This window comes from Microtus oregoni, unplaced genomic scaffold, assembly GCF_018167655.1.
Source record: "Microtus oregoni isolate MIOR12 unplaced genomic scaffold, Mior012 000032F_ref0000030, whole genome shotgun sequence".
NCBI classification, from domain to species: domain Eukaryota; kingdom Metazoa; phylum Chordata; class Mammalia; order Rodentia; family Cricetidae; genus Microtus; species Microtus oregoni.
The window spans coordinates 17,648,514-17,665,554 of NW_024543091.1; the positions used below are offsets into that span (position 1 = coordinate 17,648,514).

General features: G+C 38.3%; 1 protein-coding gene across 4 annotated transcripts in view; it reads right to left on the reverse strand.

The window, feature by feature from the left end:
* Ice2 (interactor of little elongation complex ELL subunit 2) overlaps window positions 1-17,041 on the reverse strand; it is a 43,145-nt gene that overhangs the window by 13,782 nt on the left and 12,322 nt on the right. For 3 of the 4 annotated variants that reach the window (XM_041679491.1, XM_041679492.1, XM_041679493.1), the window contains 8 exons: window positions 16,811-16,930; window positions 14,624-14,761; window positions 13,785-13,901; window positions 13,407-13,566; window positions 11,973-12,154; window positions 6,135-7,101; window positions 5,404-5,579; window positions 692-821 (listed from right to left, as the gene is read on the reverse strand). In XM_041679491.1, coding sequence (XP_041535425.1) covers window positions 692-821; window positions 5,404-5,579; window positions 6,135-7,101; window positions 11,973-12,154; window positions 13,407-13,566; window positions 13,785-13,901; window positions 14,624-14,761; window positions 16,811-16,930 — 1,990 coding nt within the window. The remainder of the gene's footprint in view (window positions 1-691; window positions 822-5,403; window positions 5,580-6,134; window positions 7,102-11,972; window positions 12,155-13,406; window positions 13,567-13,784; window positions 13,902-14,623; window positions 14,762-16,810; window positions 16,931-17,041) is intronic. The other variant, XM_041679494.1, reaches the window with a different exon arrangement.

Consider the following 17,041-nt stretch of genomic DNA (forward strand, 5'->3'; position numbering starts at 1 on the left):
CACTGTTTCTAGATCAGGAAAGAAAATATAGAGCACTCACTACATACAGAGCATCATACTAATGCTTGTACCAGGAATATACAAAGCTTTACCAGGCTCCTACTTTGAACTATGCACTGTCTACCAGGAAAAAGGCATGACCTAAGAAAGAATAATGTAGGAAGTAACAAACAAGTAAAGACAATACATTTAGAGATCGAAAGAAGGGAAAGACTGGGGGAGATGGGAGTCAATAGGGCAGACAGACCGATGGTGTACTGATCTGTATTGGTACAGAGCCCAAGACAAGGGATGAGAGATGTTCAGCATGTAGCATTCCACTATGAAAGAACAACATGAACAAGAGCAAGAAACTTGTCGTGTAAAGCACGTTAACTATTCAAGAACCCTGGCAATATCATTCAAAACCCTGCTAACTCCCTTCTGTTCAAAACTTCAAAACCAAAATAAAGTCAAAAGCTGTTTCAAGATGAGATTTCTTAAGACAATGTCATTATAATTGTAAGAAAATTACAAAATATGTATAAATCAATTTAAAAGCTCACCAATACTCTCTGTCACTGTTTAACTACTGTCAACATAATCAGCGAATGGAAAACAAAAAAGGACAAAATGGAAGTATGCACAGCTGAATTTAAAGGCAAATATTTAAAGGGAATTACAAAGGGGAAGAGGACTCCTATAGACTCACCAACATAAAACGAGCAGTTGGAATGCAATAAACTTTCAGTCCAGAAGCGACAGAGCTCGCTTTCAGTCAGAGCTTCAACTCCATAACAACCTTGATACTCTACTTTTGGTAGCACGTAAACTGGAAATTGCTGTAATGCAAAATTGCATTTTGTCAAAGCTCCAGATCTAATCTCCACACACACTCCATGGTATACAAGTGCCCACAGACCATACATATATACAATATATCAAAACCCAAACAAACACAAAATTTACTACTCATAGAAAATACATTTGCTTATATAGCCAGCAGTTTTCAAATGCTTGCAGGAAATTTAATTGTATTTATTTTGTATAGTGTAGGATATGGATAGGAAGATGGAAGATATGGATACATTTGCCTCTGAGGGGTAGATTCTGGAAGTGGAGGATGGATAACAGATCCCTCACCACCACCCTCATCTCCAACAAAGACAGACAAACTCCCCACATACTGCATCATGTTTTCTCTCTGCCAGGAAATGTGATTCACAAGCAGACTCCTTGAGACTCCAGCACATGCAATTGTTCCTAGGTCCAAAGTTAAATGCTAGAAGGCAGTGATTAACATATCCTAATACTTCTCAAAAGAAAAGAAAAAGAATCCTCCCTGCTTTAGACAGCAGTCACTCAGATACCCTGGGCAGCTGGTTTTCTTCCTAAGAATGAGCATTAATACCCGCAGAACAACTGTGGTTGTTACTATCTTTACAACACAAGGGCTTTATTCCAAGCACTAAGCATGTGACAAATTATCCACTTAGAGCTTATTGGTCAGGATATCAAGCAGATGGTGCAAAGTGACTATCTCCATTACTAATCTAAGGGTGGAAATGCAAGTACCTATTTGTGAAATACTGTAGCAACCATGTTATCTTCTGCCAATGAAAATCTAATTCTTCCTGATGGTGCTGGACATCAAACCCAGGGTCATGTGCATGCTACACACATGCTCTACCACTGAGCTATGATACACCTCCAGCCTGAAAATTCTACTCTCAACAGGATTCTCCATTCCCTGCTTCAGAAGACACAAGGTTTACAGAACCTACTCAAGTAACATGGCTAGTTAGCACTTTAAAAATTGAACTAAGGTGCTGTCTTTCACAAATCTAAAAACATTTTATCATTGTTTCTCAGTTTCTGGCTTTCCTAAAGTGGTTTAGTGGCTTTGGAACAACAGTAGTGCTAAGAACAATTCAAACTCAGTATTTTAGTCACCAGCACACAGAAGGGTGTGGTTTGTGTGACTATTTCTGATTTCTGTAAGAGGATGAAGAAGTGACTCCTAAAGGTAATATTGTCTAGAATGTAAGCATGTAATAACCTGGTGACCCTGCTAAAATGTAGAGTCAAATGATGCCGAAGGTTTTGCAATTTTAAGAGGCTGTGGTTCACATCAAAAAAAAAAAAAGAAATAAAAATTGTGATTGAATTAAAAGCATTGTATCATATATAACAGTTATCATATATAACAGTTCCTTAGCAAATAATATGATTTAGTCTCCTAACTTTAAAACAAATAGAAGCTGGAGACAAAAATTGAAAGGTCTAGGGTGCTGGAAAATTCGGGCCAGTGAGATGGCTCAGCAGATAAACTGCTGTAAAAATTGACAACCTGAATAGATATAAAATATAGGAGAAAATAGACTCTAGCAAGTGTCCTCTGATCTCCACATATTTCATAGCACAGAAATGCTCATACACCACTTACATATGCACAATAAATCAAAACCCAATCAAAAACCTTAAGCCTTGGGTTAGATTATGCCAGAAATGGAAAAGAACAGGTGATGCAATGGGAAGATGAACATCTTTCGGGATCTTAATTGGATTACAGTGTTATCTATGTATGGAAAATATACTTCAAGATACAGATAGTTTGAGGGTTTTTTTTTTTTTGAGGGGAGTGTGCTTTTCATCCATATAAAACTAAGTATTAAATCTGACCTTATTTCTGTATGTATTCTACTGCCATCTCCAGGAAGCCATGGGAAGGGCCTCAATGTTTTCTCACTCCTCAGTTTCAACAAGGAAGTGTAAATCACAATCAAGATTTGTGATATAACGAGACCAGCCTGGTCTACAAGAGCTAGTTCCAGGACAGGCTCCAAAACCACAGAGAAACCCTGTCTCGAAAAACCAAAAAAAAAAAAAAAAAAGATTTGTGATATAAGTGTCTCAGTCCCCGAAGGGCACTCTAGTCTGTGCTGCTCAAATGAAAGGTGCTCTCATTTCTGTGTGCACGCACCTCTTAAACCCTAAAACACTTTCCTAAACAGACAGTTCCTGGCTAGAGTCTTCTCAGTACCACTGAGCAACTTCTAGTCTACCTGACACAGTGCACCTTTAAGCAGCTTAAACACACACACACACACACACACACACACACACACAAATCTACCTTCAATGCCAACGTAAGATTTGGGTAACTGGATGTAAAACTGTGAACCACTTTAAAATGCACTGCTTGGATATGTGGCTAGCTGGAACAGTCAAGAGCAAATAGCCGTCCAGTGGTTAGCTGGCGTGGATGAACTGGTACGCTCCAGTTCTGTCTTGGTCCACATCAACTCTTCCCTTCTGCTCTCTCAAACTGGCTGCTATTTTAAGTTCTCTTCTAATAAGCAGCGTTGGTGTGTTTTTCTGGGGAGACAGGGGCTTACTCTGAAGACCAGGCTGGCCTGGAACTTACTATGTAGAGCAGCTGGCCTCAACTTCTGATAATACTCCTGCCTCAGTCTCCAAAGTGCTATAATTATTATTAAGCAGAATTCTGCTTGAAGAAGTAAGATTTTCAACAACAACACAAAACTGAAGAGTTAAGGAAAAATCAGAGACAATATTCTTGAACACCAGGAGCTAAAGTTGCAAACCTGAAAACTTTGAATTAGCTGGAGGAAAAACTCCAAGGACACATTCTGAAAAGACAGTGTTTGTTGTTGTTTTTTAAACTAGTGTGGATACTAACTTCCCTCTAAAGTTCCTTACAAAGACCCCTTAGTCTCCCAACCTCTCACAGCTTCTCACTTATGTACTAAGTTTCTGGGGTACTAACATTTAAGAAAAAGAGAAACACTGGGCTTAATTCCAAGGGGCATACGTTATAGTATATGAATTATACCATGTGCACTAAACCACCACACATAATGAACAGCAGATGTAAGGGACAAGCACTCCTTGAAAAATTTTCAAGTTTAAATCTTGACAGTCAGAAATATAAGACTTCTATTTAGATATTCTTTGGGGCTCAACTGTTTTGACATCTTGATGAGTAATTTTCTCCTAGATGGTTACAGCTTGGCCTCTATAAATTTCCCTTTTTGAGTGAATGATAATGATCCTTACCAAGTTGTCTTGGTCAAGAATTAAACTGGTGTCCAAAACTTCCCTGGGCTACTAACATCAATTATTTTTGAGTATATAAATGAAAAGAAAAAGTGGTATGGATTCACAGGGTGGCATATGAAAGAAATGAAGCTGACTACAAAAAATGAGAGCAGAAATAAGTACAAAAATAAAACTTAAAAATAAAGCAAAACAACAACAAAATGGGGCTGGAGAGATGGATGGTTCAGTAGTTAAGAGCACTCTGGCTGCTCTTTCAGAAGGTCTGGTTTGATTCCCAGCACACACATGGTGCCTCACAAATGTCTAACTCCAGTTCCAAGGTACCCAACTCACTCTTCTGGCATATGTAGGTACCAGGCACACAAAAGTGGTACCCAGACATGCATGCAGGGAAACCACGCAGGCACATAAAATAATAAAAAAGAAAAGAACACAATTTAAGAAGTTCTGTTGGCCTGGTAAAATGGTTCCACAGGCCAGGTGCTTCCCACGAAGCCCTATGACCCGAGCTCCATCCTAGGAACCCACATGGTAGAAGGAGAGATTCAGTTTCCAAAAGTTGTCCTCTGACCTCCATAACTCCATGCACACAAGTATGTTCATGCACATGTACATGTGAGATTGATTGCACACCACACATACACACACAAACACAACACACACACCCTCTCCCTCTCTCTCTCTCTCTCTCTCTCTCTCTCTAAATGGACGTTTCAAAAAAAAAAAAAGAATTCTTTTAAAAATACAATAAAAGACAAAAGTCAGTACTTCTTAGCAATCAACTAAATCAAAAGCTTCCCTTTATCTACCAGTATCTAGAATCACATGAAAGAGTGCCAAGTGTTCTAAAAGAGAATCTCGGTCACAGAAGGGACAACTGGGAAAACTAACAATCATTTGCTTCTTTCACTGAAGAGAATCATTCCCCAAGAGAAGCCACAGGAGAAAGATAGCAGAGGCTGGCACCCCAGCACCCTGAAACTCTGGGACTCTTTTAAAGGTTGTTTCTAAAGATGTTGAGAAAGACCTCAGGGTAAAGAAAGGGCTCACAGGTAACAAGGAAATGCAAAGTCACACATAAACAAGCTATAAAAGTTAGTTTGGTCAAGTCAATCTACATGATATTTTTCTGAGAGTTCATATGGATTAGTCATGGTGGTTACCAACATTTATGACAATGGTGTGTGTATCTTATTAAAATTGATTTCAATATCTTACTAAAAGAAGTTTACTTGGAAAAACTATAGGCGTGATCAAAAAGTTAAAGTCAAATTTTGTTAGAATGCCATGTTCAGTATTTGGGATTATCACTCACACATCACAACTTCTCAGATAACTTACTCTTCTGATCTTCTTCCGTTTTTTGGAACGTGGTCTTGTCTCTATCCTCTGGACGCTGCACCGCACAAGTAACAACAGGTCTTGCATGCTGAACAACTTATACACAAAATTTCCTTCTTGAGGAGCTATATATTCTGATGTATCTTCAACATAGTCTTGAAGTTCATATGGCAATCCTTTTAAAAACATTCCTCATTACCATTTAAAAATATGCTACCTCTTTATGCATTGTAATCTGGGATACAACAACTCAATAACTCTATGTGACTGTCAATTCTCCACCTCAGGCCATATTTACTTACTAACATTGCAGCAGAGAGCTGCAACCAGAATTTTAAAGTTCTCTTACTTTTCACAAATACTTCCATGAGTACTGGGCAAAGCATGCATCAGAGTGATAAGCAGTGAGAAGAAAGAACTTAAAAGGTCCTGATATTCTTAAGCCAGGCAGACTGAGGGGCACAGAAGTCTGGACAGGCCAACGTTTATGACTCCCTCCATCAGAGCAGTAGCCATTCCATGTACAGACTGGGTAAACAGGTTATAACACACATACAAGTTGGGTAGATATACAAAGAGGACACAGTGGAAGCAGAAACTCTGATCAACAGACGGAAATGAAATGTCAGCGACTAGGTAAAAATTACAAAATGGGTTATAATTGCATGAATGAAGAGAAAAAGCTAAGGAAAAGGAATAGAGAAACTGGTAAGTTCTTGATATTCACTTACGTCCTTTAGGCTTCTGAAACGCAGAAGGCCAACTGGATTTTGGCCAGCTGGAGGCATCTGAAGCAGCAGAAGGTTGTTCAGAAGCAGATGGTTGTTTAGATTCTTCTGAATTAATCAAGGGTAACTCAGGCATTTTCTTAGAAACTGGCTTTAAAAGCTCATCCTGCATTTTTAGAATTTCTCCAACTGGATCAAATTTTTTATAGACTCTTTTGATAGGTTTCTTTAAAACACAAGACTCTTCAGAAACCACAGTAGTAGTCTGTTTTCCCACAGAAGCCTGTGCTGAAGAATTTGGACTTGCTGGTCTAGAACCCACATCAGCTGTCTTTCCGTCACTATTACTTTTACTCTCTGTATCAATGATTAAACAATCTTCATCTGTATCACTACCACAAGAAATCCCTTTCTCAGTTTCAGCTGTTTCTGATGCAGTAGCTGTTCTGTTGGCACTGTCAGGGTTCCCCTGAACACTCGGTCTTTTATCATTGGTACAAAGCATACCTACATCACTTTCCTTAGAGATTCCATCGGATGTTTTGTGAACTTCATTGTCTTGTACTAAAGATTTCGCACTGGCACTGGGAACCTCTTCAGGACATGATTCCAGTCCCTGATCATCTTTATTTTTGCACCCTTCAGGACCACTTTCCACACCAGAGAACAGTTGTTTCTCCTTCTGTAATTGTTTCATCAGCATCTGACATAAACTTCTAGAATCCTCAGTAATGTTTGGTGAAGCTGGTACCTCAGGTGTGGCTGGTACCACAGGAGCAGCTGCTACTTTGGGGGCTGTGTAGACATCTGTCAAGATGGGTACAGAGGAGTCACTTTCTGAACTTGGTGACCTGGATGAATTAGTGGTAGTTACTCCAAAGGTTTCAAGTTCTGTGACATCATCATCAAAATCTAGATCCATATTTTCCAGAGTCTCAATTTTTCGGCACTCATTAGCTTCAGTGGGTATCTTGGAAGAAAACATATTAGCAAATTATTAGGGAAAAGTTCAGGCCACAGTTACCTAACTCTTAGTGCCCTTATCCCTAACATTGCAGTTCATGTTTTCAGAAGCAGAAAGACGGAACTAGGAAGATGGCTCAATGAGTAAAAGGATTTCTATGGAAGTACATGACCTGAGTCTGGATCTCCAATATACAAGTAAAAGCCAGACATGGTGATGTGTGCTAGCAATTCTAGTGTTATGGGAGGGGACGGGACAACAGCAGAGGAAGATCCCAGGGACTTTCTAGCAGTCAGTCTAACTGAAAAAGTTAAGTCTCAGGGTCAGTGAGAGACTGAATCTCAAAAACAATGGTAGAGAGTGATAAAGATAATCTGTGTTAACCTCTGGCCTCTACATGTGTGCACATACACTTATATGTCCCTCCCACCTCCATATAAACATTCACACAAACCTAAAAGTCTTTAAAATGTATACAACTTACATTTAAGTATTTAATTCTGTTACCCCTTGAAAATATTCATATAGACACATCTGTCAAGGTAGACTAGCACAGGAAACTGAATTCTGAAATGCCAGACCCAAAGAGGAATATTAAGAAACAAGAAAACAGACAAGACCCTCAAGAAGAGAAGGAGAGTCCAACAGCAAGAGAGGTTCAAGCATGCCCAATTCATAAATTATGGGAAAGCCTTGATCTTAGCTGACCAGGAGGACAGTTTCTTCACTGGTGTTAAGCAAGAGTCTCCTAATATCAATCAGCGACTCTTTTAAAATCCACTCAAGGTAAACACCGAGTAACATACTATAATGGACAGGAAGTAGCTCTTAGTATTCTGGGACATGAAGTCACTGAAGTTGTAGTCTTTATGTACTATTCTGGCAACAGAAGAACTACAAATAGCTTTCAACTATTCAAGAATATTTTACCCTCGCGTCAAGAACCAGAGATCTCTCCTCAATATGAAAGAGCCCTCATTTTTAAAATTAATTAATTTTAGTTTTTTTCCCCCCAAGCAGGTCCACACATTATCCAAGCCTTGTATTTCTTATAGATCGGAGGCAGGCCCCGAAGTCCTAAACTTCCTGCCTCCATATATGCTGGGATTACAGGTATGCCATACCCTATACAGCTCTTCCTTTTACTGTTTGTAGTACTTAAGACTGAACCTGGAACTATTTGCATGGTAGGCAAGTACTCTGTACTAAGCTGTACTTCCAGCCCTAGCAGAGTGAACACTTTTTACCTTCATAAATGCCATGAAAACTGGACTATGAGCTAAGACTTTGGGGTAGGATTTATGACAATAGCAATTAAGCAATAGGATTGGTTTACAGAAATTACCTGATTTCTCTGAACCTCACATCCCGTATTTCTAAAACAAGAATAATAAGGTTACTTTCTGAATTTGTTCTAAAGATCAAATGTGAAATTATATCCAAGTATTTTCTTGACATGGTGCCTGACACACAGTACGCAGCCTCCTCAACACATGGCAGCTCTAATTAAATGAACAAATCCAGAACAAAGGGAGACTATATGGCACCAACAGGAGGGCAATCCTACACAGCAAGGTTAAAACAGGACTGGACATAGTACCGAGAAATAAAGAGTAACAGAGGCAATGTTAGCAGAGTTCAGGGTAAGAGAAAAAGGAGGAAAATACACACATGTGACAAAAACATCGCCATGCCTCCTCAATGGTACTGTCTCTAAATAGATACATATACAGGAAGGATGAATAATATTGATAGAAACAGACAGAAGGACTGAAATATATAACCTATAAATTCTATGTATATTATCTTCCTCAGAGAACCCAAGAGGCCATTCTAAAATGGATTATAAGTTAGTAAAATTTCAACATTGTGCAAAGCAAAATTTGCTAAGGTCCTACTCTAGTTAAAAGGTAAATAAAATTAGAAATTATTAAGGAAGCTTTAAACAATAAATCCAAGCACTCAGAAAATAAAAACATCCAAACCTATTGGGTTAAAAGAAGGAGCTGAGAATTTCAGAATACTTAAGCAACAAAAACTAGAATAAACATTAATGATAATTAGTATCACAATCTGAGGCTCAACAGACACCACTTTCCCCTCAGGATCATTTCTGTCTTAGGAGACACCAATTATCTCACAACTCCAAACAAGGGCTGAGGAAGTTAGGCTGAAAACCTCTGAGGAAATGGATTCCTTCTATATAACCCTTACTCACAACTCTATGGGTAAAAGGCCTTGCTGGGAAACTGAACCCTGCCTTGTTTCCCTCATCCTGTGATACTGCCAAAATACAGGCTTTTTTGGTTCTCTTCAGAACTGGTAAATAGCACAAAAAGCACAAATGAACCTAAATGGTGACCTGCCTCCTAGACTTCTGCATTCCTCTATATCTCAGCTTTGAAAATCTTTATTATCTTATAAGCCCCCCCCCATGATAGTAAGAAATAAGTTTTTATATTTTATCCAGCAATAATTTTTAGGTGTCATCAGTAATGAAAAGGTTCATCATTACCAAAGCCATTCTGTGACTTTTTATCCTTCTTAACCTACTTTGTTTCTTTGTGGCACTTCTCATCTCCTGATATGCACCTGTCCCCAGTACACAATCCAAAATAAAAATGTAAAAGAATAAAACATAAAACAAGCTGGAAGTGCTTTGTGATACCACAAACAAATATCAAAGCTCAAATGGCAAACAGAAAAAAGAACATATAAAAACAGCCAGGCGGTGGTGGTGCACGCCTTTAATCCCAGCACTCGGGAGGCAGAGGCAGGTGGATCTCTGTGAGTTCGAGACCAGCCTGGTCTACAAGAGCTAGCTCCAGGACAGGCTCCAAAGCTACAGAGAAACCATGTCTCAAAAAACCAAATAAATAAAAATAAAAATAAAAACACCAACAGCCTTAAAATGGCATAAGTTCTTAAGGGTGGGAGAATATTTTTATGTTATTTAAAACAGTTTGATTTCTTACTTAACTAAAAATCTCTGATCATATTTACTATCCTCAGGTTTTTTTTTTTTTGGACCTGAATATAAAATGGCCCCATTTCTGTCCATTTCTCTATTTCTTAACATATCCTGGTTTTCTCCATATTTATCAGTACCTGCTGTTCTGCTACTAGACATTCAGTTTGCGTCATCTACTACACTGTAAATGCTGAAAGAACCCAAACTGCATTCTTACTTATCCATCCTCAGAACACAGAACAGAATCTACAGTCAATATTTGTTGAATAAATTATTTTCCACAAACAAAGTTTAACTTTAATAATTATAGAAAAATTATCTTTAAGTACACATCATTAAAACTGATATTTAAGTCATGCCTGTCACTCTAATGTCCTGTACGTTTTGAATTACATAGTACTGTTAACTACCATTGTTTTCTTGTGTTACAGAACCACACCAATCCTCACTCGTCTACCTGTTAATTCATCTCTTTTCAGCCTTTCCCACTGCCCTCTTTGGCCTCTGGGACCATTGCTCTGCTGTCCACTTCTATGAATATACCTTTTAGATGTTATATTATAAGGTAAAAAAATCACATGTTCTGTGCCTGGCTTATTTCATTTAACATTCTGGTCTTCAGGTAGATCCATACATACTGTTGCTAATGACAGTACAATAACCTCTCTTTCAAAAGGTATCCTAGTATTTATATACCTCATTTCCTTGATTCAGTTGCCCATTAACGGGCACTGAAGCTGATTCCATAGCTGGGATACTGTGCACACTGTTGCAATCAATATAGAAACACAAGGGTCTAAGTGCTCTGGTTGGTTATTTTCTTTGAAGTACATGCGTTACTGGGCAGTTGCTGGAACACATGGCAGTCTTATTTTTAAGGAACTTCCCCACTGTTTTCTGTAGTGGCTGAGCTAATCTGCATTCTTAACAAGTGTTCCACACCCTCCTCAGTATTTGCTTTTTTAATCTGTTACTTGTAAAATCTGAAATTGGTCTCACAAGTCTGCCTTAGCTTTCCAAGTATTAGGGTTCACAATATGAGCCACATGCTTGGCTAGCACTTGTCATTTATCATTTGTGTTATTTCCATTCTTACTAAGAGATGATACCTCATTGTGGTGTTTGTGTTTATATGTGTGGGTGTGTGGCAGTCAAAAGTTGAGGTCACTTTTTCCTCAGTCATTCTCTATCTTGTTTTTTGTGAGACAAAGACTCACTCTAAACCTAAAACTCATTGTTCAGCTAGGCTGGTTGGCTGATGGCCTCCAAAGATCTACATGTTCTTTCCATGGGTCTACAGGCATGCCCAGTTGTACCTGCTTTTTATGTAGGTGCTAGGGACCTGAACCTAGATCCTCATGCTTCTACAACAAGCCCTTTACAGACTGAGCCATCTCCTTGGTTCCTTATGGTTTTAATTTGCATTTCCATGACAATTAGTTATTGTGAACATTTTTTCATATATATATATATGTCAGCTGTTTATATATGTTTCAGAAAATGTATATTCAGATCACTGTCCTGATTTTTAAATTTTATTTTTGGTAAGGGGACTAGAGATGGTTCAATAGCTAAGAGCCCTTGCTGCTCTTCAGGAGGGCCCAGGTTCAGTTCCTAGCACTCACATCAGGTGGCTCATGAAAGCTCCAGATTTGACGTCTCTGGCCTCTAAGCACACCCGCACTCACACATGCAGGCACAAAACCTATATATGACTAAATATAAATCTTTAAAAATTGTTAAGTGATACATAAAAACTGGGGAGTTAAGCATTTATCATATATTGTTTCAATACATGTATATTAAGGACTGTTTTAACTATGAAGTTTAGAGATTTGCAATATAAGTTTATGCTCCAAAGGGTAAACAAGTATATCATAAGCAAGGGAAAAAAAGTATTACATACATCCATCTCAGAGGTGCACTCTTCTGGTTTGTCCATAAAGACTGCAGAGACTGGGACAGATGTGTTTTTTGATAGTACATGTTTTAATGGAACTTCATGGAAGAGTTGATTTCTTTCTCTCATTGTCATTTGCTTTCGGGGAAGTGGTGAATTAATATAAATTACTTTAACTGGTTTGGAACCTTAAAACAGAAAGAGAAGCAAGTGGTGATTAGTATCTGGTAGTTTTATTTAAAAAAAAAAGGAAAAAGGATATGTGGCAGAAAGATCACAAAACAGAGACAGGATAGGGCAGTGGGGCCATTCCTCCTGCATCTGCCTTTCTTGTAATACATATCTTTTTTAAAAATAAAAAAAATAAAAAAAAAAGCCCCTTAGTACTAAAGGACAAGAGGACCCGGCCAGCGGAGAAATGTGCTCTAACAATGTTTAAAGGCTTCCGGGCTTTAGAGCTGTATCGTTAGTATCTTAATTTCTTTGTTCCTTTAGAAATTTGCAAAGCGCATTTATACTTTTACAAGAGATCACACTTAACCCTTAACTTGTAGTACTGTGAAGCATGATTAGTAAAACCTCAGAGAGGGAAACTGGGGTTCAACCTGAAGATTTGAAAAGCAAAGTGGCTAGCCACTGGCTCTCAGATCTCAGTCTGAAAATGGCAATTCTGCCTCCAGGAACTTCAGAATGAGACTAAGTTTGAGAGCTGTCTCCTCCCATTTTATATTCCTCTCTAAAGCTGGGATTAAAGGCATGCACTGGGCCAGTTTCTATGGCAACTAGTGTGGCTACTGGAATTAAAGGCGTGTGTTACCACTGTCTGTCTGTAAGGGCTGTTTTACTCCCTGATCCTCAGGTAAGCTTTATTTATTAAAATACAAATGAAATGCCACTATGGTACTGTTTTATCTTTATAAATGAAGATTCAATCTTTCATTTATATCCTTATGTTTAATATTATTCTGGAGGATAAAAATGGTCAAATATGAACCAGACTAATAGAAGAATTAATGTGCAAACATTAATTTACTGGTGACAAAGGCTATCCTCTGTCAACATACTTTAAATCTGGTCTCCAACAATAAACAACAAATTCCTGGAAATCTGCTCCCTGCAAACTGTCTAACAGAACGAGGCATTCCTTCATACCACTGACAAACAGAAGCTGCACAGCTTCCATAGATTTCTGGCCACCTGAGGAAAAATTTCTCCTCTGTCTTATTTCTTAACATAACTGCAGGTACCATAGGTCTGGGCAGTCAGTTCTATCACAACTTTAGAGCAGGGAAAGCTCTACTGAGTTTAATGTCAGATTCTTATTCTCCTTAAACAAAGATGGAGATCTGTGTGTGGCACACAGCCATCTACATCTGCACAGCTGAAATGAGGTAATTCCAACCCTTCTGAGGACATTATTTGGCACACCAAATCACAAACCTTCCACAGTTATCATCTGAACACACACTGGGATTTCCCACTGTTCCTTGTAGCTTGGTCCATGGTTATTGAGCAAGGTGAATAATGCCTGGCTAGTCAGAGCTATCTGCGGATGGTATCTTGAAACAAGTTTCTCTGCATTCGGGTCTTTACTAATATCCTGAAAAACAATTGTGTTCAGTATTGTGATTTATGGTTCATAATAAACAAAACAATGCACGTCTTATTATCTAGGTCACTCACAACATTTCCACCACAAAGTGATGAGGAGATGGGAACGTTACAGAAACGATGTTAGAACAACCAGGCCGCACATCTTTTATGCAGTACAATTATTAGGATTATTTTAACTTTTTAGGAAAGCCACTTGTGACTTACGTAGTGCATAGCTTCAGCTTGCTGCTGTGGGGTCTCAATGGAAGATATGCCATCTTTTGAAAGTTGCAACTTCACAGGCATCGAGGGAAATGATGTTTTTACAAACTTTGCACTGCCCTAAATAAGTGGAAAATAAAGTTATTGTAAAAGTCTTAATGTATTTTTATTGTAACATTGGAAACGTAACTGAAATTTCAAATGTCAATCTTAGAACCTCCTAAGTCAAGACATTCTTTCGTGGTATTTCTTGACAACCAAGAACAATGATTTTGTTACCGCTATTGTTTCTAAAAAGGTTCAGAGTCTTCTGGAATCTTCCTGCTACTTTTGTAGTTTCACCTTTTGTTTTTTAATGAAGCATAAATCACAACACAGAAGAAGGGAAGTGCTAAAATACACTTTCTATATACTTATTTCTCAAATATGTTAATAAATTTTCTTTAAATGGAATTCCCTGTTTTATTTGAGAAGTATTAAGAAAAGTGGGAGCCGGGCGGTGGTGGCGCACGCCTTTAATCCCAGCACTAGGGAGGCAGAGGCAGGTGGATCTCTGTGAGTTCCAGGCCAGCCTGGACTACAATAGCTAGTTCCGGGACAGGAAACAAAAAGCTATGGAGAAACCCTGTCTTGAAAAATCAAAAATAAATAAATAAATAAAAAAGAAAAGTGGGAAGAAAAAAAGTCAAGAAACAAAATTAGTAGCAGTATTTTAAAAACATGAGGCATTACACAGGTATCATGTATCCCAAAAGTTTAAACACAGTGTCTAATAAGACATAAATGATGTTTCTAGTCAAAGCCTCCCAGGACCCACTTCACATTCACAGAATAAACCTTACCAAAACAAGAAGAGTCTTTTCTAACTTCAGCCCCATCTCTGTTTTAAAAGGAAAGAATCCCATTAGGCTGGTGACTTCATGGAGAGTATAAAATTCTGGGTACTTTTTCACTTGTTCAATGCAAGCTCTTAGAATTTGCTGTGAAACAGAAAATAAGAATTACTCATTTGTGTTATACTTCCCTAACAAATATGCTTTGGTTTATGTAATTATAAATTTATTAGTTGCAAAGTGGAATCCATTTCACTCATTATTTCTTCTAATAATCCACAATTCTGTGCATTTCCTACTTGATTTAATCTCTTAGTTTTCATAACAAATTTTAACCTAATTTCCTAAAATAGTGGCATTTAATAATAGTAAAATTAGTGATCTTATTAAAATTTAAAATTAAATAGAGGAGACAAGGTATTTTCTATGCTTCTTAGGAAACTGACAAAAGAAATGAAGTCACATGAAAATTTTTGCACAAAATGTATTACAAAAAAAGAAACACATGAAGCTGGGGCTGGGTGCATATGAACATGTCTATAATTCCACTTGAGAGGTAGACAGGAGGGCCAATGATTCAAGATCAGCCTGGGCTACATGACAACCTGCTCTGAAGGAAAAAAAAAGACTAAGTTCTTAAATGTCTTCTCCAGTTTCCAAAATATTGACTTACCAGGAAATATAGCTGGAAAGGATATCTTCACAGCTTTATCCAAGAAAAATCATACATTTGTGATAACATGTGTCTCAAAGGAATAGAGCCATCATTGGGGAAGTTTTGATAATTTTAAAAGTACACAGATGTGCTGTCGTCTAAGGCTATCTACCATCTTTTGTTAGTGCATGGTGCCTAAACCCTGTAGGAAATATTTTATTTTTCAGGCAGGCTCTCACTGTGTAGTTCACGCTGGACTGGAAGTCACTATGTACATCAGGTTGGCCTGGAACTCAGAGATTAGAGAGCTGCCTGTTTCTGCCTCCCAAGTGTTGGGATTAAAGGCATGTACCATCACTACCAGCTAAGATGTATTTTAGATCACAGAAGCTCCAACTTTCTATCTATAACCCCTCCTTCCAAATAGTTATAAAATGCTTCAAGTTACAAATCAATAGGTAGCTCAGTACACCTTTATTATTTATTTATGTATTAATTTATTTATGTGTGTGTGTGTGTGTGTGTGTGTGTGTGTGTGTGTGTGTGAGAAGGAGGGGAAAAAGAGGCAGGTGATAGGAGAGAGAACTTGGAGGTGTAAGCTCTCTCCTTCTACGACGTGAGGGGATCCTTAGGATGGAAATCAGATAGTCAGGCTCGATGCTAGTGCCTTTAGTGGCAGAGCCACAGCTTATAATTCCATATCCCCTGTTCCTCTTTTCCTAGCATATACACCCTGCTGTGTTTAACATGTTTTTCTTCCACCTACGCATCTTACTGCTATTCAGGATGTCACTCTTAACTACTGCCGGTGTGGGCTGGAACAGAAAAGTTGCTTTAAAATTCTCAGTGAACTATACTTATTGGTACAGTCTCTTTCCTCCCTGTCAGTAGTTCCAGTGAGCACACACTTACGATGTCCCCGTCCTGTTGTGCGCACTGTAAGAATTCAACAGACAAAGGGAACTAATAAGCAAGCACCAAGTGATAAGGTACACTCTGGTTACCTATCAGCAAATCTTAGTGAAACTGTGCTGGACGTTACAGTGCTCGCAACTGCATTCATTTAACTCAGCACTTGTTCAAGAAAAGAAAGGAACCCCTGAAGCGTTTACAGGGCTGCAGTGCATACTGTAATCTGAAGTATGGCAGTGCGCCTTCAACCGCAGCGCAACTTTCAGTTTCTGTTCCCTGCTACCAAACAATGAAAAGACCTCTGAGAAAATTCCAGAAACAAGAAATTCCTAAATTCTAAACAGTGACTAATTTTGAGTAACACATTAAAGCTCTGTAGCCCTGCGTCACCTAGCTCTGTCCAAACAAATGGTTTCCTCAGAAGCTACCTCCAATATGGACTGCAGTGCCTACCTCAATATTCTGAGCTGTCATGAGTTCTACCATTTCACACACTAAGTAGTGCACTGGCCTCCGTGTAACTAAACTGCTAAAGCTGATGGTTCCCTAAGCTGCGGGGTCTTCTTCACACACTTTAGAGAGGCCACACTTATTTATTGGTCAGCAGTTTATGTAAATGTGATCTTTACCTCTGTGAAGTGACGGGCCTCATCAGACAGCATATTATAATCCTGTGCACATTTCTTTGCAGAATTCTGCAGAAACTTTAGGAATTCATTAACTTCTTCATTCACATGTTTTTTCATATCCTTAAAGAAAAAAAGTACACATCTTTAAAAAAAAGTTTCACTAAAAGTATTTACTCCTCAATAGTTGCCCTAATAATTTGAACTTCAAAGAATAGAACATCAAATCCAGAG